Source organism: Daldinia vernicosa (assembly GCF_022497035.1).
Source record: "Daldinia vernicosa strain CBS 139.73 unplaced genomic scaffold F5Y00scaffold_20, whole genome shotgun sequence".
In the NCBI taxonomy this organism is placed as follows: domain Eukaryota; kingdom Fungi; phylum Ascomycota; class Sordariomycetes; order Xylariales; family Hypoxylaceae; genus Daldinia; species Daldinia vernicosa.
This window is the reverse complement of record NW_025953936.1, coordinates 534,398-560,444: the sequence shown is the minus strand read 5'-3', so window position 1 is coordinate 560,444 and position 26,047 is coordinate 534,398. Positions and strand designations below refer to the sequence as shown.

General features: G+C 45.8%; 10 protein-coding genes across 10 annotated transcripts; 4 read left to right on the top strand and 6 right to left on the bottom strand.

Moving 5' to 3' along the window:
- The first annotated feature begins 515 nt into the window (after nt 1–515).
- Nucleotides 516–2,732, top strand: F5Y00DRAFT_67881 (glycoside hydrolase family 5 protein). Its single transcript, XM_048014001.1, has 4 exons — nt 516–1,491; nt 1,551–1,724; nt 1,779–2,353; nt 2,427–2,732. Exons 1-4 carry the CDS (start codon nt 1,054–1,056, stop codon nt 2,665–2,667), a joined length of 1,428 nt encoding a protein of 475 aa, XP_047865449.1. The 5' UTR covers nt 516–1,053; the 3' UTR covers nt 2,668–2,732.
- Nucleotides 2,697–4,132, bottom strand: F5Y00DRAFT_67908 (L-asparaginase). Its single transcript, XM_048014002.1, has one exon. The coding sequence runs from the start codon at nt 3,890–3,892 to the stop codon at nt 2,798–2,800; it is 1,095 nt and encodes a 364-aa protein (XP_047865448.1). The 5' UTR covers nt 3,893–4,132; the 3' UTR covers nt 2,697–2,797.
- A 90-nt stretch (nt 4,133–4,222) lies between these two features.
- F5Y00DRAFT_235851 (uncharacterized protein) lies at nt 4,223–6,423 on the bottom strand. Its single transcript, XM_048007633.1, has one exon. It carries the CDS (start codon nt 5,797–5,799, stop codon nt 4,396–4,398), a length of 1,404 nt encoding a protein of 467 aa, XP_047865447.1. The 5' UTR covers nt 5,800–6,423; the 3' UTR covers nt 4,223–4,395.
- Nucleotides 6,424–8,112: 1,689 nt separating this feature from the next.
- F5Y00DRAFT_261648 (uncharacterized protein) lies at nt 8,113–8,469 on the top strand (the record flags this gene model as incomplete). Its single annotated transcript, XM_048011242.1, has 1 exon — nt 8,113–8,469. One exon carries the CDS (start codon nt 8,113–8,115, stop codon nt 8,467–8,469), a length of 357 nt encoding a protein of 118 aa, XP_047865446.1.
- A 658-nt stretch (nt 8,470–9,127) lies between these two features.
- F5Y00DRAFT_235850 (oxidoreductase) lies at nt 9,128–10,678 on the bottom strand. Its single transcript, XM_048007632.1, has one exon. The coding sequence runs from the start codon at nt 10,331–10,333 to the stop codon at nt 9,272–9,274; it is 1,062 nt and encodes a 353-aa protein (XP_047865445.1). The 5' UTR covers nt 10,334–10,678; the 3' UTR covers nt 9,128–9,271.
- A 98-nt stretch (nt 10,679–10,776) lies between these two features.
- Nucleotides 10,777–11,709, bottom strand: F5Y00DRAFT_269500 (uncharacterized protein; the record flags this gene model as incomplete). The annotated part of the gene is made up of 1 exon (XM_048012457.1): nt 10,777–11,709. The coding sequence occupies exon 1, from the start codon at nt 11,572–11,574 to the stop codon at nt 10,777–10,779; it is 798 nt and encodes a 265-aa protein (XP_047865444.1). The 5' UTR covers nt 11,575–11,709.
- Nucleotides 11,710–15,045: 3,336 nt separating this feature from the next.
- On the top strand, nt 15,046–16,746 carry F5Y00DRAFT_67801 (Di-copper centre-containing protein). Its single transcript, XM_048014000.1, has 3 exons — nt 15,046–15,970; nt 16,029–16,195; nt 16,253–16,746. The coding sequence occupies exons 1-3, from the start codon at nt 15,290–15,292 to the stop codon at nt 16,545–16,547; spliced, it is 1,143 nt and encodes a 380-aa protein (XP_047865443.1). The 5' UTR covers nt 15,046–15,289; the 3' UTR covers nt 16,548–16,746.
- A 1,172-nt stretch (nt 16,747–17,918) lies between these two features.
- F5Y00DRAFT_269499 (uncharacterized protein) lies at nt 17,919–19,596 on the bottom strand (the record flags this gene model as incomplete). The annotated part of the gene is made up of 5 exons (XM_048012456.1): nt 17,919–18,442; nt 18,519–18,600; nt 18,670–19,191; nt 19,246–19,349; nt 19,404–19,596. The coding sequence occupies 5 exons, from the start codon at nt 19,594–19,596 to the stop codon at nt 17,919–17,921; spliced, it is 1,425 nt and encodes a 474-aa protein (XP_047865442.1).
- Nucleotides 19,597–20,417: 821 nt separating this feature from the next.
- F5Y00DRAFT_261643 (P-loop containing nucleoside triphosphate hydrolase protein) lies at nt 20,418–21,628 on the bottom strand (the record flags this gene model as incomplete). Its single annotated transcript, XM_048011241.1, has 3 exons — nt 20,418–20,966; nt 21,061–21,407; nt 21,463–21,628. The coding sequence occupies 3 exons, from the start codon at nt 21,626–21,628 to the stop codon at nt 20,418–20,420; spliced, it is 1,062 nt and encodes a 353-aa protein (XP_047865441.1).
- A 933-nt stretch (nt 21,629–22,561) lies between these two features.
- On the top strand, nt 22,562–24,864 carry F5Y00DRAFT_252901 (uncharacterized protein; the record flags this gene model as incomplete). The annotated part of the gene is made up of 10 exons (XM_048009981.1): nt 22,562–22,611; nt 22,671–23,217; nt 23,285–23,329; nt 23,382–23,448; nt 23,501–23,741; nt 23,794–23,893; nt 23,951–24,054; nt 24,109–24,391; nt 24,442–24,589; nt 24,647–24,864. The coding sequence occupies 10 exons, from the start codon at nt 22,562–22,564 to the stop codon at nt 24,862–24,864; spliced, it is 1,803 nt and encodes a 600-aa protein (XP_047865440.1).
- Nucleotides 24,865–26,047: the final 1,183 nt, after the last annotated feature.

Sequence of the window (26,047 nt, the reverse complement as noted above, 5' to 3'; positions counted from 1 at the left end):
TTATAAATTCGCTCGCATGCTCGAAACCTATGGAATATATACTCTCTAAGTTGATAGGATTAATCCACAACGAGTAGAAACACCGTTTCCTTGTAAGCTCGGCCTGGAGTTAGCCATCAGACTCCCTAATCGGTTTCTTGTATACGGCGCGCGACTGTACGGATAACCGAGCAGTGCGAGTTGCAAATAGCGAATGGAAAATATCGATGCCGTTGGCGCATTTTTACGTTGGTACGATATTTAAACATGTTATGGAAGACGGCGCTCATTCAGAGCCACACTGGCGTCCATACCTGGTAGGTATGTAGGTACCTAAGGTGTTTGACGAAACGGATCACAATCTTCGATACCAACACTGGCTCTTTTCATCGGCCATAAGACTCGCTAATAAACTAAAAATCCCTCATTCATAATGAAGAGAATTCAAGCGACGGGTATAAACCCGCGAGGAATGGGACGAATATGTCAACAAGAATGAAGAAAAGAAGGTGGAGAAATGAGTTTGGGTTGGAAAACGTGACGGGTCCCTTACCCTTACCTTAGATACAAATCTTTTGTATTAGGTAAGCTGATTTACATGCTGTAGGTACCTATGCGCACGTGCTGGAGTGTTAAATTAACGCTAACATGAGAAGTATCGTTATAAACTTCGCATCTTAAATCAAAAATCTGAGTTGACATAAAACCAGTTTAACAATTATTCAAGCTTGATGATACATCTGTACCTACCTAATGAAGATGATAAAGGGCAATACGAATTCCACGTCGTCCGAGCATCTAAAGTTAGCAGATCTTTGACTGTTCGATACGCCTACGCTTATCCCCACTACAGATCGGAAACTATCATCCAATGAAGATGGTTTCGTTGAGCGATCGGCTTGGCATGTAACCTTTCTTGGCTATAAATACGAAACGGTGCCGATGAAACGATTATGCACCCGCTAAAATGCTCGTGTTGGTTATGATAAATCAAAAGTCTGGCCTGGAAACATAATAACTACCTAGCTACGGTCTTGAACTTTTCAACTTAAACTCCACTAACATTCGTTTAAAATGATAAATCATGTATGGAGGTACTGGCTACCCGCCTGTCTGGCTATCGCTGGAGTATTCGCTTCATCAAATACGCCGCGTGCGACTTGGCCGAACGGACCGTTCGTTACTTCGGGCCGGTGGATCCATGATGCCGCCGGCTCAACCATCACCTATGTTGGCGTCAACTGGCCGGGATCGCTCGACACCATGATCCCGGAAGGTCTACAATACCAGTCCGTTGCATCAGTCATCTCCCGGGTCAAGAGTCTAGGCATGAACACCATCCGGCTCACATATGCCACTGAGATGATAGATCAATATTATGATAATGGGGAGACCGATGTAACAATTCAGAAAGCCCTCACCGATGCTTTGGGACAAGATGGTGGAAAGGCAGTGTACGATAAGATCATTGCCAATAACCCGCCTTTTAATGCAAATACGACGCGGTTACAGGTTAGTTAACATGTATCAAGTCGCACACTAAATTCTCAAAGCTAATAGAATATCCAAAGGTTTATGACGCTATTGCGGCTGAGTGTGCGAAACAAGAGATCTATGTCCATTTAGATAACCATATTTCAAAAGCTGGCTGGTGTTGCAGCCCCCTTGATGGGAATTCCTGGTGGGGCGACGAATTCTTTAACATTGAAAACTGGACCCGAGGCCTATCTTTCATGGCAACTCATGTCTGTACAGCTGCACTTTCGTCAACGATGAATCGTATTGCTAATATCGACTAGGGGAAAACATGGCCAAGCCTTACGTCCATGTCTCTGCGAAATGAGCTTCGCATACCCCTAAATAACCTCACACTTGCTAGCACTTCCTACAGCTGGGAACGCTGGTATACTTACATCAAACAGGGATCGAGTGCTATTCATAAAGCCAATGAAGACGTCCTGATTTTCCTCTCGGGTCTAGATTCAGATCTAGATTTAAGCCCCGTAGTTAACGGAACAGCACTTACGCCCGGATCGGCTACGTTTAATAAAGACGATTTCTCAGGTTTCGCGAATAAACTGGTTCTCGAACTACACGCATACGACAACATTCTCGGACCTGGGCCTAGCAACTGTACTGCGGTCCAAGTTAAATTATTTAATGCCGGATTCAAGGCCTTGACAGACGAAGCTGAGAACCAATTCCCAGTTGTCCTAACGGAGTTCGGCCTCGTGCAGAACGGCACATCGGCGCAAGACCCATACATCTCGTGTCTCCTGGATTACGTACCTTCAGCGAATGCCGGTTGGATGATTTGGGAAATAGGGGGAAGTTATTACATCCGCGAAGGAAATCAGGATCACGATGAAAGCTGGTGAGTTTCATAACTTCTTTCAGCATTGCTCTCGAAATGTGAGGGCATCAATCTAACAATCAAATTTCATTAGGGGCTTATTGACACACGACTGGTCTGATTGGAGGTCTTCGGATTTTGCCAATAACTCCCTAGCACCTGCAGCGAAACGAACATTCACAATCGACCCGAACTCAGCAAGCAATATTTCTCCTGGCACAGCCAACGATGATAAATCCCAGGGGGCGAGTATGGCAGCCATGCGCGCTTCAGCTTTCTTCGGTTTACTATTATCACTCGTCGCAATACTAGTGGGGTTTGAATCTGTCTTTTAATATAATGCTAGATGAGCATGGGCTTCAGCAACTAGACCTTAATAAGAGCTGAATTATGAATAGCAAAACTAATTCCTAATCGCTGTAGAATATACTGCGACGTCGTTTGAAACTGATATCACTTCATAGTCTATCCATCAAACTCGAACAGACTCTGCATCTGATCACTCGTATATCTGGCATTCAACGCTAATTGCAGCATAATGCGCGCCTTTTGAGGATTCAGAAGACCACCTCCATATCCACCAGCGCCATACGGCGGGACGTAACCGTCCATCGATCGTCGCGAGTCAACCACAATTGTGCCACTCTTCTCTATGGCATCGTTAATAACATTCAACCCCTCCAAAGTCCATGCTCCCGCTCCCATGCCAGCAAGCACAAGACCCCTAGCACCACTCGCAACAGCTGCAGATGCCAAAGTGGGGTTAAGTCCCTGATGGCCGAACAGGATATCAACCTGTGGAAGGTTCGTCGCATTCCCGACGTCAAAATACGGCTTCCCGCGCGGCAGCGCAGGCGTGAAGTAAAACTTGGGCTTGATATTATAGAAGAAGCCCAGGAATCCCTGCTCAGCGGCTCTGAATGTGTCTAGGGAATTCGCGTTGCTCTTGGTTGTAAAGAACGCACTTGCGATGCGGTCGTTCAGCACAATCATTGCGCCCCGGCCTCGGGCGCCTGAGTGTGCGGCTAGGGTTACGGCTTCGAGGAGATTAATTGGCCCGTCAGCGCTTATGGCTGTTGCGGGGCGCATGGCGCCGACGATGACGACCGGTTTTTCGGAGCGCAGCGTTAGGTCGAGGAAGAAGGCGGTTTCCTCGAGCGTGTCGGTGCCGTGTGTCACTACGACACCCTGGCAGCTCGGGCTGTCGAGCTCTTGCTGTATCTGTCGTGTTATATTGAGAAGAATCTCGGGCGTGATACCCGACGATGGGACATTTGTTACTTGGACCCCGCGGACATTGGATACGTTCCGCAGCTGCGGCACGGCATCGATTAGAATATCGACGCCAAGCACGCCGGGCTTATACCCAGAAGTTTGGTCGCTGGAGCTCGCGCTTCCTGCAATCGTACCGCCAGTCGCGAAAATGGTCACATTAGGGAGACTCGCATTGAACGGTCTGTCCTCCCTCACGGAAATGGGGAAGCCCCTAGGGAAAGACACGGAAGATCCTACAACAAATGATGCTACGGCATTGAGTGCTAGAAATTTAAGGGACATCATTGCGACCTAGCCGATGTCCTTGGAGAATGGGATTCGCCGGCTCAAGAGCCTAGAGTAAGACACAGCATTACATTATATAGAGCCGCATGCTGTGGAGAATACCTTATCTATAGGCGGCATTTGAAATGCGTGATATATTAGCTCTTACATGATTATGGCTCTTGGCTGCATTTCATGCTGACTTTCCTAGTTGCCAAGCAGCCGATGTTACCTGTCAGAAATAAGGTCAGAACAGTATGAGTCACCCTGTGTTATCAAACTGGAAACGTAAGAGTATAACAACGTCAAATTGGTAATATCAGCAATACCTAGTAGTCATTGTAGGTTGAGGGGAATCGTGGAATTCAGTCTCTGTAAATCTACCTCAATGATGTATATCTACTAGTGGCTAGAATCTAGCCACTAGATTCGCCCTAAACTAAAGGATTGTCCGCCTCCCATTGCTATATTGGGCGTCAGCATTGTGCTTTTGGCGCCGCCTGAAGGAGTTCGCAATTATAGCGCTATAGAGTATTATGGGAGGTGCAGGAGAGCGGCAAGAAGTATTCCCTAATGTCTCTTACGCCGTATTCGTGGGGTTCCGCGGGGCGTGTCCTCATCCACTCACTCTCAATCCGTGGTTCGAAATAAGGTTCCTTATAATGGAGAGTAATGCCGAACTGACGGCAATATTCATTCAATCTGGTCAAATGACCCGAAGGCCATGTCCACCAGTTATGAAACTCGACATCAAAGTCAAGGAATATCGTCTTGAGTGGTGATGACTTTGACACTGCTATATCCACAAATTTCTGCAGCCATTGCTCTTCCTTTTCTCCGAATTCATCACCGCGTGGCGCAGAATGGGGAGAAGGACGCATGAAATTCCAACAGAAATCTTGAAGCCCCGGTGAGAGTATCAGGTTCGCGTCGCTTTCGCAAGATTCCAGATCAGGCGAGAAGGAATATCTGGAAAGCCGAAGGAACTTTAATGCCCGATATTGGGACAAGTCAAAGATCTTACCGCTAGCCGAAGACGACAGAATACCGATATCTATTTCCTCAAGTGTCTCGGTTTGAGATGAAAGCCACGTGCCGAGCATGGTTAGATCCATATAGTCTTGTTTGTCATCGCAGAAGCTGTGCGAAAGAGAGAAAGACCGAAGCTGTTTAGACCATCTGATCAAACGTTCTATAGATCCGCCATCTTTGTCGAAGTTTTGTAGGTTAAGATTTCTCAGAGTAGCCATCTTATCTCGGTTGGCAAGACGTTGTGTTAATCCCCAATTTCCTTCTCCCGAAAATTTCAAGGTCTCAAGTCTCGAAACGGTAGTGTTTTTCATTAGAGACGATAGTAGAAGGTTGGGGTATAAACGGCTCCGAATATTCTTTCTGAGTGTGAAATGCTTTAAATCTGGCATATGCATCAAAACTTCGTCAATTAGTTCCCATGTCGCACTATGACGCCAGTCATTAAACCCTTCCTCGATTATCAGGCATCTTACTCGGTTGAAGCCCGTGAAGAAGTCCATTGCAGCAATGACGTGCTCCTCTTGCAGAAGGCGAGGATAGTTGAGAGTGATATTTAGTTGTCTGCAGTCTTGTCGACGAGGTAACAAGGCACGATGATGTAGAGAATTGTAGTCCAAGGTAGAAGAGAAGTTGAAATCGACCCAATTGTAAAGGAATGGTGTCGCTAAACCGTTTAAACGGCGGCAAACCTTCGTTAACGCCACGATAGTTGGGTAATCTCGGCCACCGGAGCAACAGTTGCTATAGCTGTATCCATCATTGCGAGCCGCAAACTCTACAATAGCGAGGAGTAATTCATCTGGAAGTATATCGAAAGGGGATCCAGGCCGTGGTAAATCCACGATCTCGAGGAATCCTGTTTTAGAAGCGCCGAGATGTAATTGGCGAGAAGGCATCTTTCTAGTAGAAAGGTTCTTCCAATATATCGTGTTCCGATAGTTAGAAAATGATATAACAGATAAGTAATTTGCACTGCAAGTTTGGAGTATGTTGAAGAGTAGACCTTGGACAGTAAGGTCGGCGGAGGGAAGTTTTTAAAAACAACCAATTAATAACCTCAAAACAAAATGACGCTAGCAGGTCGCCGCTAAAGGTCTTCAGATATCCAGGTGGAAGTTCAAATCGTAGTGACGCGATAAGACGTGAGGATATTTTGTTATGTACCTGATTAAGGACCTACTTCCTGACCTTAAGGTACCCAACTCACCACAGTGTTACTCGCACGTCGGCCTACTCACGCGTTTCTTTGACGTGGCTTCCACGCATTCTGAGTCAAATGGCCAGCATTGACCGTGATTCACTAGTTTAATACTTTAGAACGTTTTATTTCTCACCGTGCGTAGGTACGTGTCTAGAAAACCGTTGAAGTTTGTTTATCTTAGGTACACTTGTTGGCAGGTGGTCCACGTCGCTATCGTGAGTCATGGACATACCTTAACCTTAGGTGCTTTGAAAGAAAAGTGATGCTATTTTGTTGAGAGTCATGAGGGAGCATGGTATATATAGGCAACATAAGTGGGTAAGAAAGGTCTGTCTTTTCTAAGGTAGGGATGCGCGCAGCGCATCCCTTATATATCTAACCTGATTACCTAATAGCTATGACTACTGTGCATATAGCTGTGGTGATGGCTATGCCACATGTGTCACGTGAGCCGTGCCGACGGCTATCTCCTGTGCGACATATTTACAGATTACCTTGACAGATACGGATTACCCCACAGAACAGGTGTAAGTACCCGGCAACCAAAATTAATAGTAAAATGACATGGCCCCATTCTGCCCCATTAACCTTCCCAGAACGCTCGTAATTAATGCGCTAGACCCAGCATGCCAGGCGCTACAGGCGCTGCCAGGTCCCTATGTAATTCGAGGCCCCTATTCAAGGCCATTCAAGGCTTCTTACGTAATATGAGGCTCTAAGGGCTCGTCACTCAGTAATATCTTCCTTACAACGTGTCCCACCTATACAATTTTAACACCATTAGATGCGCCTCATCATAAGGATTGTGATGATATAAGTAACCATTATAAAATACTGTGTATTGGCTGGGAAATGTAGTATACGTGTTGCTATTTACAGATTAGTTGGCCTTATATACAGATTACATGACACTATTTACAGATTACTTTTCTTATTTGCAGATTATTTTTATAATAACTTAATGAGATACGGTCGCACTATACAAAAAAAAAGACACTGATCAATTAGATTCAATTGAGCGATTCTATGCATGTAAAAAGAATTTTAATATATATCATAATTATTGATGAAATTGAACTTTCTGTAAATCATCGAGGCAGAAAGTGGCCATGTTGTTTTACTAGTATTTTTGGTGCGCAGGTGCATAAACTTGGTCTGTGGGGTAATCCGTATGGAAGGACTGTCAAGGTAGGTAATCTGTAAATAGCATCACTCTGAAAGAAAGTGCTACAAATCTCTGGGAAAAGAAAGACTCTTCGATCAATGGATATCTGTGGAAGTAATGTAAGACTGTTCTGTCGAGTAATGTTCCTCGGTCTCCCGAGGGTTCCTTAATGTCTAAACTAAAGGATATTATTAACATAGCCTCGAGTGTACGAGTCTTGAAACCCCTACTTTCTTACTAGAAGGTCAAAGACATCGAAGCATCACCTAACATCTAGGCATCAAGACAAATACTATATAATTAAACTTTTAAGTTCACATACAAAATTGAATAGATATTCATACCACGCATCAAATCTTTCATTATTGACCAGCGACAAATTTGTTAACCCAGAATCCAGCGACAACCCAATCTAGGCAATGCTTTGCCCAGTGTGCTTTGAAAACAAGTCGATTGCTGACTTTCCACAAGATCCATTGACAGATAATTGTGACCATCATAATTACTGCTTCAAATGTCTCACACTATGTATCAACTCTCAACTTCGGGATGTCTCTGTTGATAGGCCTACATGTCCTGAGTGTAAAGGGCAGTTGAGACACGCAACAGTTAAATCCTTTGGAGATAGGGATTTATTTGCTCAGTGAGTCGAAATCTTCACGCTAAAAACCAGGTGGTTCTCGTGAATAACTACCTAAGTTCAAACGATTATAAACTCTAACATACTACTAAAGGTACAGCAGACGAGCAATCGAAGGGATACTTTCTAATGTGACCAATTATATTTGGTGTCCCCTTGGTTGTGGAAAGGGACTAGTACATTACCCGGGAGAAACATCGCCTATGGCTTTCTGCCCCATAGACAATGGACATTTCTGCTTTCGCCACAGGACCTCCTGGCACCGCGATTTCACCTGTGAACAATATGATGCTTTCCTTGCCGACCCCCAGAGCTTCAACCGCAAAGTCCGGACGCGGGGAGAACTAGATGAAACATCCAAACCCGTTAATCACACGTCCCGCTCACGGTCGGAACGCCTTTTAGCTGAAAGGAAGGCCAGGGAGGCAGCTGAGCGCAAACGAAGACAAGAAATTCAACAGCATAAAGATAGGTTGATAGCAGAAGAGGTCGCAACAGCCAGTGTTATAAAACATTGCCCAAGATGCAACGTTGAAATTGAAAAGGATGGAGGCTGGTGAGTATATCTATCAAGGCGAAGCTAAGAGTCTAAGTAAAGCTTGCTAATAGGTTAATTTCTAGTGACCACATGTATTGTATGGCTTACCTTGCAAGCATATCGTGCTTGAATATTCAAAATGTCTGCTAATACTCAAGTCGTTACAGGTACTCAATGCCGGCATAGGTTCGATTGGAGCCGAGCCAAGTGAAAGAGACGCGAGGAGTGCGACATTAGCGCACCATAAGATGGTCGAACCGGCCAGCTCAGTAAATAGCGTAAACCAAGTATTCCGTTTAAACGACGCCTGTGTCATACAAGTTTTGAGAAGTTCCTTGTATATATCTGATATTAAAGATGCTTTTTAACCTAGAGCGTGTATACGGAGAAGGACTCATGAGGGGCAAGTTTATTCCTCGGCGTCGTCGGTGGTCAACTTAGATGTAGTTACCTTTTGGTTTAAAGTTGCAAACCGGCCTTTTTAATTTGATCAGTTCTCGTGCTAATAGGATGAATCATACGCATTGGCTTTTAGTAAAGGATGTCAGCTTCGATCCAACCGTACGGTTATCGCCGATTGCGCCTATAAAGAAAGTACCTTTCTCATTTATTCCCCCCCAGAAGACTATTAGGGGGGCGGGTATGTCGCAGGTTGAGGCCGGACATATCTGAGCAGTCGGTTTGATAGAGAGGGTTTTTCAATTTAAACATCATAGTTAATACTCTGAGATAATAAAAACATTCCATACCTCTTTAAAAGATCCATGTGGGATAATGACTACTTTTGATCTTATACTAGGTTTCACTATAACAACATTCGAAGTTTATACAAGCACGAGGCGTGCCACCGCGCCCTTCTCCCCGGATGCCCAACAGACACCCCCCTTTACACACTCCACACTATCCAAGCTACTATTATCAAACCCATGCCAATTCCTACCTCCATCGAGAGTATAGTCCGAACCCGTTGGGCCCACCGCAAGAGCTACATTCCAGCGTCCCGGAACCCAGGAAGACCCAGAGCGATAACCGCCGGGAAACGACGTAGACGGGACCCAAGTCACGCCGCCGTCTTTTGACCACGCTGCGTTGCTGATGGCTCCCGTAGGCGCCGAATAGTTTCCTCCAACAGCTACGCCGTGCTTCGCATCGCGGAACTGTACCGAGAAGACACCGGAGCCCTCGCCGCCGGCTATAGAAGCATCCGAAACAGCCCAGCGATGTCCATCGCTGCTCCTGAATATGCGGCCGGGATTGACACCCCCCGACGCAACATACCAGCGGCCGGCCGTTGTTGCAAGACACGTCCCACTCGCGGCGAAACCCGACTCGCCTTCGAGCGCCGGGACCATGCCGTCGGAGTCGACAATATCCCAAGTCACGCCACCGTCACGCGTCTCGATTAATCGTATCTTCCCATCGACCGGGTCGCTCATCGCCATTCCCCGCCTCGGGTTCTCGAATGCGATGCAGTCGTAAAACGCGGTCGGTTCCTGATTAGTGAAAGACTGGGTCCATGTCGCGCCGCCATCATCCGTGACGTAGATGCGCGAGCTGTTACCCTCGCCAATTGACAGGATGACGGCCTTATCGGCGGACCACGCTTCGATGTCGCGGAACTCAAGTGCGGAATCTGCCTCCGATAGTTCAGGCCCGACGGATTCCCAGGTGTTGCCGCCGTCTGTAGAGCGGAGAACAGTCCCGCTCGTGCCTGATACCCACGCGATCTTATCCGACACGGGTGCTAAGCCGCGGAAACGCGCGTCGCTTCCCGTTGGAAGATGTTTCCATGTCGGTCTTGGAAATGCGATGTCCTTCGGGGTTGTTGATAGACCAGCGCTTAAGCTCGCCAGACCCAGCAGGGAAATCCACGATAGACGCGTCATGATTGCTTCCTTCGCTCGTCCTCGAGACTACGATTGTCACCGAATGCTGAGGGATGATGCAGTCGGGTTGACCAAAGGTAAGGATAGGGGACATGCCATTTTAAATTAGATCTCGACCTAATCTTATCACTGTTTGTTGGTTTTGGTAGCTTGCGGCGTAGCACTCTCCCGAGTCCATGGCACCTTCACGGACCCCTGTCTCAAGCATTTTTTCCTTATTAGGCAGGTCGATTTGACACTTCAAAGTCGAGGAGTCTAGGGAGAAGGGTTATGATATGATAGAACTCCGTCTTTTATTATCTATTCTGTTGGATTCTACTCGAGAAAAAAAAAAAAAAAAACAAATCCAGCACCTAGTAAGGATACTATTCTCATTATTCTATTCATCAATATGAAATTCTGGTATATATACCTTGGGTACCTACGCCAAGGTAGGAAATGCATCACTTCTTACCTCCTACTCGGCTTTTAAATGGAAAGTATTTAGGCGCCCGAGGATAACCCATTAAAGTCATGCAAGGTCGCTTGTCTAGGTATCCGTCTTTAGGACAGGGCTGCGCGACTGCTGCGTATGCACTTCTAGACAGTGGTGGTTTAGACCCCGATCCCATGCGCGGAGGGGGCCCACGCTCGACGGGGTCCGGCTCCGATACCAACTCCGAACCGCAGATGTCACCGGCTATAGACGTAGCATAGGTACCTTGACTCACCTGTGGGATGTTTCTTGCCGATATATCCTTTACGATTGCTTCTCTGTTGTATTCTTCGAGTTGTTGTTCGCCCGAGTCTAGTGGTTCAGGAAGTGTTACATCTACAAAGACGGATTCATCAGAGGCGTTTGCTTCGTTGAGGTGTATTACATCTGACACCTGTTCGTCCACCTTACATCGTCCCTCAGCATTCGAATCGTGTAACTCGGTTTCATTTTCCGAGGAAACCCCAGCACCTATTTCAGTCGTACTTTTATCCTCATTATGACTTTTGAACTGGGCTTGCCTGACGGCTTCTAATATGTCTGGGTCAAACGATTCTGGCATAGCTTCTGAGCATGGCCATTTCATTCGTAGGTATTCTTCGTGCTTCATAAACTCAATATCTCCTTTAGAGAATCCTGCGTTGGACGGTCCTAGCTGATGCCAGGTGATCTTGCTCTGGGAAGACATATCTGGGTCATCCGGAAGGTCATTAGATGTATTACATCTCGGAAATTCTACGAAAGTTTCAGGAAATGATTCACTCATATTTGCGAACAAGTCCTTGGGGGGAGACGGAAGTCTTTGATACGTACTTCTTTATTAGAACTAAGGCGTCCGATAGACAATAGGTGCAACACGATTAGCTTGAAAGTTGATGAGGTTATTAAATTACGATAAAGAATAATATACAATGGCTGCCAATTAAGACTCTGTAATAGGAATCTCTTGTTCAGCGTAATATTCTTCAACTTAGCCTTTGTTATGATAACCTTGAACGAGCACCTTCATATATGCCAAAGAGACCTCAAACGTCTCGTTTATTCGAAGTTATCATTGTTCGCTTGGGCAAGCCGCGTCAAACCATAACCAATAATGCCATAAAAAGTCATTCATGAAGAATATAGTAGATATTCGATGTTGAAGCGTAACGCATTATACTTGGTTATTTTTCAAGTGATGGAAGGTATTCGTGCCTAGGTACGTACGTCTTTAAATCGCTCGATTTTAACTTGGGCACGGTAAGAAAATTTTCAAATGTGAGAGCGAGTAGATCGTTCATCTTTACGTATTAGTGTGTAGGGTTTAATGGGTTGTTTCCACTTATATTTATTTCTTGTTCCAACGAGGTTTTTCCATTTTACTCACAAACTTGTTGAATTAAGGGATGTAAAGGCGTAGGGCGACCTAATTTACCGAGGCTCATCTTGTCTTACAACATACCCGTTTTGAGCATGACGGGGCGGTCCGAACATCTCCGGCTTGAAACATACAGCAGATACCTAGTTAAAGCCGTCAAGTTCATTCAATGGTGATTCGTCATCACATTGCGACACTAGCGACCACGGAGATTTGTTTGCATCGACAACTTACCCATATATAGGTACTTTACCGGAGTTTTTAGTGCCCCTATCTTTATGCAGACACAGCCCTATTATTTTTGGGTCTTAACTAGAAATCCGAAGACAGCGTCCTTCACAATCTCTTTGATAACGTAGTTCCACTTAGAGGTCTCATATCTTAAGGGCTTACAACGGTGTAACTTGTAGTCGTGTTCTGGACGGGCTTGGCTCTGTTGTGCGTAGTGTATACTACATAAACATGCATATACCTGTTAATTAGACTGGACGCTAGGGATATCTCAACGGCTACGTACCGCGCTGGATGATTGTCCTTATACCGTTGGTAAGCCTCTGCCTAATGCGAAATAACTTTAACGAGACGTCAAGAATCGGATATGCTATAGTTATATTAGGGAGTTATGAGAAAAATTTTAAACCCTCTTTCTAGATGATAAAGTGCTTGTTGAGAAGCTCCATGCGTAAAACTAAAGACGGATGTCGCCGTCAAATCTACTCTCAAGCTGAGTAAGGATGTTCGTATGTTGCGGAGAATTCAATGCCTTCGTGCATACGGGATACGAAGAAAATGACCGGCTGGTGAATCTGGACCCGAGTAATATGGAAGCAAACCAATTAAGCAGACCAAAACTAACGTGGGCTATAAATTACATGTAGTGCGATATGTTGCACAGCAGTAAAGCAGTAACACTTCTATTTTCACCCTACATATGCGGTAGGAGTAGTAGACAGGCTTTATTTTCTCATTTCTCACACCGAATTTTCATATCCTTTCGTAGCGGACTAAGAAGAGGTTTTCATCGTGTTACACGTAGTATTTCGCATCGGTACCCGCGTCATCAACGGCATGCTTGGAATTCTCGTGTTCTGAGATAAAGCGATCGAATCAAGCTTATGATGTAGGTCATGGACGGACCGACTGCCAAGGCCTAGTAGTTCGTGAGGCTGAATGCGGTAATGTCCCACGCCGCTCATTGACCCCGCCGCTACGGCGCAGGATGGGTCTCTTACGATTCCCGACGCCGTCGTTAAGTTAGTCGAGTGCTAGGAGGGGTTTTAGGATGTAGCAAGTATGAAAAATCCTCGTTGCGAAGATAAGCTAAGGGCCCGACAAAATAATCGATGAAGTCATTTCACATAAGGGACCTTGTACGAAAGCGAAGCGAAGCGAAGTGACAGTCTAGCTGACCTGCTGACCAGTGTCAATCTCTCTGTTCTCTTTGGATGCCGAGAGCTGACTCGGGACGTCTTGCATGTCAGCGATGATCCGCGCCGGAACGGGCAAATAGCTTCGAGAGTAGTACCAGCTTCTGGTTTTGTTGCTGAGGATACAACATTAAAGCTTGCGGTGACGATATTTGGTCACAGAAAGTTACGGATAGCCGTTGCTGACTGAAGGGTTTCTTTCTACTTACCTCTTACTACCTAGTGTAGGTATCTAACCTAACCTAGGTTAATTGACGCCTCGTAAGATGTCACGCTCTAGATCTCTCGAGCAGTAGCGGGCGGATTTACCAAGCTAACTGGCTCGGAAATATGCACCGTTGTTTTTGCATGTTGTCCTGTATAGTGGCACCGTTCGGATGACGGCCCAGCCCTTTAGCGGATTTCCATTTTTATTTTTTATTTATTTACCTATTTAGCCCCAAATCAGAGCGGCCATGTTTAAACCATGTTTTATATTAATACATCCGCGAGGGATGCCGTCAACAGTAAGGAGGGGCTAGACCGCGCCGCCCATATTCGCCGGTGAATCTGAACGAAATTCGTCTACCTATTCGGGTCTCGAGGATTGGGCTCATATCTGGACTGGCAGACTGGCCAACATGATCTTAACGTCATAACATGCGTGCCATCCTGGCTCATAGCTTCAAGGATACGGTCGGTCGGGAATAACAAGAATACACAACTACTGCAAACCCCGCATCGGCGGCACCGCATCGTATGGTACAATACTAGGGTTAATCGGGCTCGGTCCAACCGGCACAGCTAAGCTATCGTGGAAATCGGCCCCAAGAGAACGGGACTGTATTGTCTGACGCAAAGAATCGATGGTTGATAAAAAAGAAAAGGACCCACGCTTTGTGTTCCCGCTCGAGTCGACGACAGTTACACATAGTAAAGATGGTAAAGACGGGTGGTGATCGTCAAGGGCTAGACCAAACACAGCATGTTGCTTTGTATTCTTGCCAGCAAAGCGATGCGCCAAATACGTGCGGTGACGCCCGGCGCCCCCAATTCTCGTATTTGGCAACACTTGCAGTTCTCTGCCGCTGCAATAGGCGCTCGATGGTATGTACAATAATACACATAATACACTTACATGATACAAATACTACACACACACAATACATACACAGTAGTACGCATACATATGTACGGAGATGTATCCTGCCGGCCTGCCAGCCAGGTTAGGGGGTTCAGCTCACAGCCTCATTCGGCCTAAGCGCCATCCCATCATAACCGCTTCTAGGATTTCCTAACCGCATATGTCCTAGAAGTACCCGTCTTGTTTCCGCTGTTCCTGCAAATCAGCATGTAGGAGAGCTATGACGTTTCCTGGGATCTTTGTGCCGGAACATTGCCTTTGAAAACAATTACCAAAATACATTGAAAGAGATCAGCGTCTTGTACTAAGATGATGATCGTCAATTGTATTATACATAGAGCTCTAAGAGCCTGAGAGCACAACATTTAAAGAGCCTCGTCCATCACTAGATCTAACCCACGATGCATTGCGGATCTTGTCTTACATCAAAAATCCTTAATACTAATAAAACCCAGCACCCTAACATCATTCATTCTATCTGCGTGGACCTTCTCGTCGTACCCTCGCTAGCCTTAATATAATAATAATAGTAATCACTTTCCAAGGAGTCGAACGATCCCTACTGATCGGCATAATGCGATTCGCGTTCACTACCCAGGCTCTCGTCGGCGCCGTCGCCGTGTCAGCCCTAACAGTTCCCCGCCCTGTTGAAAAGCGGTTAACTCTCGTCGACCTCAAGCAGTTCGGCAGCTTTCCGACTATTACACCTGAACAAGCCCATTCCCTAGCCGAGGCAATAAAGGGTCCCTTTAGCGATGGACCTGAGTTTAACTTTCCCAAGATCATTGGTGGCAATAAGAGCCCCGCTGCCGGAGAGGATAAAGTTGTCACCACAAGTGCCGCGGCTGCTGACGGCACATGTGATCGAAACAACCCCAAGGTTCGCGTCGAATGGAGGAACTACTCCCCAGACGACAGGAAAGCCTTTGTCAGCGCTATCAAATGTCTAATGGACAAGCCTTCTGTTGGAGGGTTCCAAGGCTCCAAAAGCCGCTACGAAGATATCGTATCAGTACACCAGCAAATGACCCCCAACATTCACCAGCGTGCCGTGTTCTTGCCTTGGCACCGATACTACGTCTCGATTTTCGAGGACTTGATGCGGAACGAATGTGGTTTCAACGCAGCCTTTCCATGGTGGGATGAGACGAAAGATGCTGGCCACTTTGCTGACTCGGATCTGTTCACCGATGAGTACTTCGGTCCGCTCCCCGGAAAGACTTCTAACGGCCAAGGTACCTGCATTGACTCGGGTGTAAGTACTTCAGTTTTATCCCAAACGGCATAACCCGAACTTAGACTAACTATCATAGACATTCGGTGGACTTACGCTTCACATTGGTCCCGGCAGTGGAAACCAAGATCATTGTCTTTCGCGAGCCGTCGATGAGAGCTTGACTGGTACCGTCAGTGCCCAATTTGTCCAGGACTGCAACTCACGCACTTCATACGATGACATGAGAGGTTGCCAGGAACTTGGGTAAGTTTTAGTCCGTCAGTCTATTTTAAATATCTACCCGCTAACTAACGCTCGTAGCCCACACGCTTACGGCCACAACGGCGTTGGCGCGGTCATGGCCGAGGTTCAGGCCTCGCCCGGAGACCCGATCTTCTTTATGCACCATCTTTTCGTCGACCACTCGTTCAGAATTTGGCAGAACGCCGACGCCTCGCGCACTACTTCTATCAACGGTTGCTCCGATACGAACAACCCATGCACTCAAATCACTATGGACTATGTCCTCTCTTCCAATGGTCTCAAACCCAACACCACCATCGGTAACGTTATGGATACCATGGGTGGCTACCTGTGTTACCGATACGACTACTAGTCTTCTTCGGATACCATACCGTAGATGTTCGCTACGGTCGCTTTTTATTCAATATTTATCATGACATTTCTATCTTGTATCGCATTCGTATCAATGCAGAATAGGCGTTGGGGTCACGGAAAGATTTATGATATAACGGGGCAATCACATTCGATTGGCCGTATGATGATACCTTTTGGGATAGAAGAAGCGTCAACATAACATTCCTTAGAATCTATACCCCAGGGAGTGTTTAGTACATAGCAAAATCAGGCACGGGTGTATGTTAGTTTATTATGGAAGCTTTTGAAATTCACCTTCAGCGCTCTTTGCGTCATTTCAGATGATCGACGCTGCAATCGTCCGAAGCCTCAACCAACCCAACGTACATATATGTATGTCGGTACACAGCAAGTGGGATGCCTCGTTGTAACCACACCACACCACTATCGGCATGTTTAACACGTGTTTGTAAAACATACCCAATAAGCATAAACCATGAGTCTACGATGCATTTGCGCTTTATTCATTCATACGATTGTTATCTATCTACCTTAGGTATCAAAGCAGGATTGATATAGTTGCATAAGAATTTACATATTTCAGGGGAAATCTAGTTGGCAAACTACCGTGGCCAATCCTGCGGGCTTCATATTAGTGAAGACACAAAACATTTAGATAGGTCTTTGGCAACATAATTGCTATATCGTGTCTATCCGCTACTTTCGATTATGGGTTTTTTTTTTCTTATAGCACATTCCAATGACACCCTTAGGATATGCCATTACGATGATGGATCAATGACACTTGTACCTAGGATACCCAGTATTAAGTCATACAAAAGGATTATAATTCATTACCATCAACCTTAGAGACGGTTTATGTCTTGAGGCAACTGAGACTAAAGAGGTCACGGAGTTGCCGAATACATCGACAATAGTAATAACAAAGAGATATTCGGGCCGAGAGTAGACCTGAGTAACTGCTGACAACTACATTCTTCGGGGGATTAAATTCATATGTTTTCGTTCAATGTCTTAGCTAGATGAGCTTGTTTACGATAATAAGCTATAGTAAAGGATATGTACCTCTCAAGGAATAACGGCTTGTCGCACGGAGAGTAACAGCGAAGTTATAAATAGATGAATATTGACAATGGCATTAGTCATGGATCATATATGAATTGACGACATCGGAATGCAGCAAGAATAGGGGGTATCTGCAACTCGGTATTCAAAATAAATAACAATTATTAGAAAATAACCATTCCGACAGCCCTAAAGCAAAATGATCACATCTTTTGACGTAATGAACTCAAGGAGAATCAAGTACATAAATCTAGTTAAAATTTGCTTGCTAATCTCAATGGTCTCATCTGGAGATGATCATCATTCACCCAGAAGTCAAGTTCGGGGCTGCAGCACAGGAGACCTCGGCCTTTTCAATTACATTCTCCATGTCATATTGCTCTCCGTCAATATTTCCGCTCTTGAACAGCGCCGGACCGACGATGATCTCAACGTATTTATGGCAATATTGATCCGACGACGGTATTTCCTCCTCGTCTAGATCCATATCCTTCATGACGCCATCGTCGAAGATAGCCCTCAAAGCGGTGGGTATCGCGGCGGTATTACCGCCCGGCACAGGTTGCTGTCTGGTAGCTGGGAAACGTACTGACCACGAAGCGCGTTGGCGCCGGAGCAAGCGAGAGAGTTCCAGCGCTGGTTTGTATACGTTTTCGATGAGTCGCTGGGTCGTATCGCGCTCGTGTCCCAGGGGATTGATTACTTTGAGCACGGATGCTGCGTTTTCTATCATGACGTCTTCCTCGGTGAAGTCAGGGTACTTCTTGGCGAGGAGAGCCATCGTAACAGCGCGCCATTGGTGGAAGCTGCTCAATGTTATGGCATGTCCTGATATTACCACATCGTATTAGCTTCTATGTTTACATTCATTCCATGGCCATCGAGAACGGCGGTTCACACTGACCTGAGTTTAACAAAGCTCGCTCAACATCAACTAGTCCCCGACGAGTTTGTTCCGGGATCCAATAGTCGGTACCAGAATCCCACTATGCGTTTAAAGTACCGATTAGTATTTAAATAGGCTTGAAGACTTGAAGCTGAGCGCAAATGCTTACTTGGTAATTCTTGGATGGTAGCGTTCGAAACATGGTCTCGGTGACATTAAGAGCTACCCAGCCGCGGACGAACTTACGTCGCCGCTTGCTATCAGAGAGACAGGTAGCCCAGTCGTCAACGTTGCCCATCATCGGTAGCACGCGTTGTAGAAGCCGGAACTGCTCTTCGTCGGGAAACGCCAGCTTGATCGGCTTGTCGCTGTTTACGCAGAACTTATTCGCCCATGTTCTGATCTGATGGTGCAAGCTGCGGAACTTGGAAGTGATCGCTTCGTCGGGCTCCTGATACCCTATAGCTGCTTCTTTATTGTCTACGTAGCCCTGGAGCTTGTCGTTGCGTCTCTTAATGATCTGGTTAGACTCCTCTAATGCTTGGACCTGGTCGTGCAGATGTTCCATTTCTATCTGTTGCTTTTTGTTCTTTTCCTTGGTTTGGTGGTACTTTTCTTCCAGTTTATCAAAACGTTCGTCACACGCTTGTTCTGCTGGAGAGGGCCCGCCCCAATTAAGACGGTCAACCATCTATTTCCGACAGTATTTAGCACCAAGTCGCTCAAGAAGTTTCAGTCAACTTACACCGCGAAAACCTGTAAGTGAAATTCCAGTACCCTGTGTGGAAGTGTCACGACTACTATGCTTAGGTTGGTTTCGTTGGCTTTGGCCATTCCCTGGTGGATGAGCTAGGTCCCCCAAGGCACGTTAGTATTTAGAAGAGTAAAACCTCACGAGCTTACTTGTTTCTTCCACGATAAACCCATCGTTCGATCCTCTACCGGTGGATATCTCATCATTGTTAAATCTTCTTAATCCTTTTTTAGTAACCTTGTTACCAGGTCGAGGAGGAATTCTTGGGTCTTGATTGTTTCCATGGCGTTCTTCGAGGCTGTCGTATCCTTGCATGTCTCGTGAATGGATTGTCCGATTCATACTCGACGCGAAAGGTGTAAATTTCGATAAGGGATGAATGAAATATGGGAACAGGACTATGTCTTAGAACGTTGGAAAATTAGGAGTGATGAGTTCTCAAAGAGTTAGTTTCAGCGGGTGCGGGAGAACTGAATCGAGAACAGTCAGTCTTAACAACCACCAGGGATGCGGACCAGCTTAGGGGTGTGTGATCATTTACCGTGCTCTCGGTGTGTATCTATTCCATCCACACAGCCTTCGCGGAGCTGAACATTAGTTAAGCCAGCCTGCCTACACTCTAACATATACGACAAATGATCTTAGTCCACCACCCACCACACGTAGAGGCCTGGACAATGCTATAAAAATAAACCCTGCGATGCTAGTGTTTTGTGATAGAATCCTAAACTATGTGCTAACTGCCACTATTCGCTGTATACTTGGAACTTGCAAGCCTCTTTTTTGTCTTAATCTCCCTCCATCCTTGGACAGGGGGGTAACAGGCGCTTTGCTATGCAAGTAAGACGCAAAGGCCGGTGAGGCGACTTTCATAGGACTTTACACCGTGCTTGGAACAGTGTATTCTAACCTAGGCTTGAGTTAATGCTTGCTTTAGAGAATAAAATAGGCACCTTAGGTAGGTAATTGCGCATTAGGTTCACTATAGTACTCTGTACCATTATCAGGTAGTTAACGAAGTGATCCGACTTGGGCCGTATTATCTTGCAGTTCATGTATCATTCGTCTTACGAGACCCGATATATGGAGCACGTTAAAGGAGAAATTGAAATTGTGACGGAAATGGGTTATGCAATAGGTATTCTGTATAATTGGTAGATCTCCTAGCTAGATGAGTCTCCAGCGAGCAGTGCTCCGAGCCAAGAAGTAAATAGATCACCCACGCCCGGGGGCACGCCGACGAAAAGAAGCAGTATGTTGATAGCCATTGGGGCGAACGGAAGGGCTTTACTGAGCCCTTTAACGAATCTTTGCCTTTTAGTCTCCTTCTGAATTTCCTCTTGGACTTCTCCCGCGATGTCCCGTTCAAGACTAACCTGTTGCTGTTCAGCGCTTTTGAGACGGTCTCTTTCACGCTGTATGTCCAATTGCACTTGGCGCTTCATCATTCTATCGCTCTCCTGAAGCTCTCTCCGAAGATCCTCGAGGGCTTGCAATTCTCTCTCGTATTTTGCTTTCAGCTCTTCGAGGCCGTCACTGACATATGAGCCAGCAGTTGTTTCATTTAGTTGCATACCACCATTGACCATCTCTTCCTGTAGTTTCAAGATAACTGTCTCTTTGATAAGTAGCTGAGCAGCAATAGTCCGAGCTGAATCGCGGTCGCCATGAAAGCGATTCATACACGAGCCTCGACCAAGCATGTAAGCCCACTATGATATTTCGAATTAGCAGCTGTGTATCCAATCGAACCACTCCTCGTTACATCGTATTTATAATGGAGGTATAGGTTCAAAAATTACTTACGAATTTCTCGCGAAGTTGGCGCTCCCGGCTCGCCCCAGTCGGCTCGTCAATCTCGTTCCAGCGACTGGTAATAAGAACTACATTTTTCATCGCCTCGTCTCCGCAGATTCGTCTGAAAATTTCAAACGTTTTAACGGCTGAACCTGTATAACGATTATCCGTAATGCGGTGGACATAGATGATCCCCTTCAACTGAAAACCGAGAGTATACTGGCTAGCAAGGAGTCTTGCGATCTCAGTCAGGATATCTGAGTCAGTACGGTCGGTATCATCAAAACCAGGTGTATCGATGAGAAGAGTTTGAGTGCTTCCAATTGACACGGGTACTACTTCACATCGCTGTGTGCCTATATCAAGCGTGGAATTAGTTGTCAGATAAGACTCCTGGCTAACGATACTTACATGAGTCCAATTGAGCCCCTTCTGCGACCGCAGGAAGACCTGCGAGCTTGTTGATGAAATAACTCTTTCCCGACCCAGTTACTCCCATTACTACAATCATGGGAAGCCCAAGTTGAGGCGGTAGAGGGGAGCCGTCAAATGGCGGCGAATCTGATGGGCTATCCATGACTTACCCCTACCAACTAGAGAATTTTCTATAATAACAAGTTTTGGTGTTTTTCATATTGCGGAGGACTGGAATATTGGAACAACCCGAATCTCATTTCGCTTTATCAATGTTCAGTATTAGCACGTAGGACATTGGGGCTAAACATAGCGAACTTTTAGTCTCGTACTGTGTATTTCCATGCAAGACGGTCTGAGTGTGGTAAGCAAGTGCAGGCGGATGGATTGTCTACCTTGCAAGCTTAATCAATAGTTATATAAGCGCATCTACGCTCGGTGTAACAAACTGATGATGTTTATTGGCCTACCTAAAGTTGCACTTTTCTCTTATTGGGGAGCATTATGATACTCCAGATAGGCGTCCTAGGATCTAGGACCTAGGTTGTGTGATCCAGACCTATGAGAGCTAGGATGCTTTGTTGGAGTAACAAGCCTCCTTATTATATGGTGGCGTCGACTAGATTCACCTCGTTACTTTCTACACGGATACTCCCCACTAACTCGGAATTATTTCTAAATTTGGCTTGATACTGCTACAAAATTCCCTAGAACATGGTGTTAGACCGGCTTTAGAAGCGGCGGCGCATAACTGCAGGTGTTGCTTTTGGAGGATTGATGACTGGCTACCCTTCGCGTACTGTCTAACATATGCCTCGACTGATCCTAGCTAGTTTATTTGATAGATTTACTTGGGGTCTTCCACCAAAGCTTGAGTAGATCTAACCTAGAATGCCCCAAATAGGCCTCCGGAGAACTCGTTGTTATTTGATATAGTTCGCTTAATACTGAGTTCGAAACATTCCCGTCTTCCTCACCAGGCACATAGTCCTAGTATCCTCTTTTTTGATCCTCAGCTACAATGAGTTTTCGGAATAGAAGTTCTCTTGGAAGTTCTACTGCTTCTAGCTCTCGTGTTTCTACAGCAGCCACATCCATGGACTTGCTTGGCCCAGAGATAGTTGTCGGTATAGACTTCGGAACAACGTGAGTTAATAATATCGGAATTTATGCAATGGGAGATTCATTAACAACACAATGCTTAGACACTCGGGGGTTTGCTGGGCTATAAACGAGGGCCAGAAGAAGATACGACTTATTACTGATTGGACAAATCCACAAGCTGTTAACGCTAATGCTGAAAAAGTTCCATCAGTCATCTCGTACCGAAATGGCCAAGTTAGCAACTGGGGATACGAGGTTACGATGCGAGAAGATAGCTTTCGTTGGATCAAGATACTTCTTGAGCCCGAGCACAAGTATGCTAAGACAATCGAGGATGTGAAACAGAGCAATGCTCTTCTTACCAAGTTGAATAAAACCGCTGATGAGGTGGTTTCCGACTACTTGAGGGCTCTATGGGCCTACACAAAAGAAGACATCCGCAAGAGGATCGACGACGAGAATTGGGAGACCACGTTCCGCCTCCGGGTTGTACTAACAGTACCCGCAATGTGGTCCCACAAAGCCAAGGACAGAACTGTCAAAGCGGCGCGAGCTGCCGGCCTCCCTGTCGATATCTCCATGGTCACCGAGCCCGAGGCGGCTGCTTTAGCAACATTAAGGGGGAAGGCGGAAGAGGATACGCTTCGTGTAAGTTGTCCGCTTGCGTCTGCGATAAATTCTAAGAACATGTCTTATATATTGCTAATGCCAATAGCCTGGAGATTCGTTCGTAGTCTGTGACGCTGGCGGTGGGACTGTGGTATGCTTGTAGCCCAGTCTCCCAAGATTTTATTTCTGACCAGATTTCGAAGGATTTAATAAGTTACAAAGTAAACAGCATTCACCCATTGAGAGTGGAAGAATGCGCTATTGGGGATGGTGCGTTTGTAAAGGCCTTTTACCTAATCCTACATACTAATACGCTTGCCAGGTGACCTGTGCGGATCAGTATTCCTCGATCTAGCATTCGTCAAATACATCGCCGCGTTGATTGGGGAAAAGCAGTACTCGCAGATTAAAGAAGTGAGTAAGAAGAAGATGCTAAAGGAGTTCGAGTTCGGCATCAAACGATCGTTCATGGGTGACGATAACAAGGATTACTCGGTAGACCTAAGAGGTGTTGAAGATAACGAGGAAGAAGGTATTGTAGATGATAATGTGCCACTTAAAGCGTGAGTCCATATAATCCTACCATACCCCTGTTTGCGCTCATACCTTACATAGCAACATGTTACGCACTGTCTTCGATCATATTTGTGGTCAGATAGATACTCTTGTTCAAAACCAGACGATGGAGGTTCAAGGACGGGGACTTAAAGTGAAGGTATAACCTCCTAAACTCTTCCTACGACATGGCCAGACATGACTAACAAAACGAAAGGCCATCCTCCTGGTTGGAGGATTCGGAGAGAGCAAGTATCTTCACAGTCGCCTCGAAAACGCCTATACTTCGGAAGGGGTTAGGGTTCTCCAGGTAGACGGAGCGTAAGTTCAACCAACTTATAAGATGTGGAGGATGAGTTATACTTACGAGCGTAGTTGGTCGGCTATATGCCGCGGTGCGTGTATGTGGGGATTGGAACAAGTACGGAAGCCTCATCCGCCGCTTGCAGCAAACGACCTGCCGCAGTATAGCGCCATTGATGCCCCGTTGACGCCAAAGATGGAATCGACCATCGTGTCACGCATCTCAAGATACAGCTATGGGGTCCCTATCATGGAGAACTTTGACCCAAAGAAACATCTTTGGAGGGATCGTATTCTTGACCCTAGCAATGGCCAATATGCGGCGGATAACCAGATGAGGTGGTTGTTAAAGAGAGTAGGCGACCCAAAGCTCAGCTCGTGCTGGCAACTATTGACAGCTTCCAGGGCGAAATGATGCGGGAGAATGACATACTGCCGATCGATATTCAACAAGCAGTACACGGCATCGGCTGGACTAGCACAGGTGTCCGCGAGTTCTCGCAGGTCTTACTCTACTCTGACCAACCAGAAGCGCCCACTAGGAGGGATGATAGTAAGTGATTTCTCATATGATCCGAGTTAGACAGAACGCTCATCTCGATGGCGATAGGCGTTAAGAAGCTGTGCGAATTAAGCTTCGTGATTCCCGAGAGTGTTATATGGTCTCATACGGGGAGTTATAAGAGTCCTGTTGAGAAGGGGAAATGGAGAGATTGCGTCTTCAATTTGATGGTGATTTTAGGGAGTGCGACTCTTGAGTTTGAAGTGTACTATCATGGATATCGGGTGGCTCATACGGAGGCAAAATACGCACAAGGCGATCAATGAGATGGATAAGGTAGTTCTCTCAAGCCTTCATCTCAACTTAGTGTAGAGAAGTACAATAAATGTCGCTTATGATAATTGGTTACGTCTTCGAGGAAAAGAAACAGGCTTAGAAACTTAATCCAAAGTACAAATTGACGTTGCGAGAATACGGACGTTTTGGCCCGAAAAATCCCGGGTTCGAATTCACTCGATTGGGTTGAATCCCGGAATGTGATTGGTTGAAATAAGTATTAAAGTTGGACGGCAGGAGACGGGCTAGAACGGAAAGCTGTCGGCTTTAGCTATGACGGGATCGGGCTAGGCCGTATTACATTAGGTAAATTACATAAAAAGAGGGATATATATCCGGTACCTTGGAATTTGACGGATTCAAAGGTGTGCATCATGTAAGTACGTACGTGTACGTCGGGTAATTTACATAGACCCAGATTCGTTAGAAAATGGTGCATGGTAGCTTCGAGAAGCATCGTGAGTGTGTAAACGGACCTGGAGCTAAGCTTGAATTGGCGCTTGAATTGGCGCTGGCGTTTGGTGGGAATAGTACGTAAGAATTGTACATGTAACTACATGTAATTCTAGAAATATCTTGAGAGTATCAACATAAGCTAATGGGCATGTAAGGACCATTGGATAGAATTGAGATATAATAATCACATGCAAGGTTTTGAATATTCTTATCGCTCACATACCTCCTTGCGCTTAATATCCAGTTCAAAATATAGCCCCCTGCCAGCGGTTATGTAGATTGTGTATCTCATGTAGTAACGTAGGTAGGTGTAAGAATCTATATACACCATCTTACCTATCGGGCCTATAGTACATGTAGTTGAGATGTTTTCATTAAGTCTACTTATTTAGGTACGTTTGATAAAACAGAAATCCCCTGCGTTTGGATAGACGTGATCATGTGTTATGTGTTATAGATCCTTTCGCATGAAACGAATAACTAGCTGTCTTTTGGTTGCGGTTTAAAAAGATGTTTGTAGGTGTCGTATTTTGGTTCCATATAGAAAGTTGGAATGTTCACGATTTTTCAATGTTTGAGATGCGCGCATCTAATAGTGTCGTAATACAGCATAGTTAGCGGCAACTAACTTCAGCCTGACACTTGGATAGCAACTGATACATTAATACCTTACCCGAAGACTCCGCAGTGCCCCGCTGAAAAAGGACTTCAAATTAC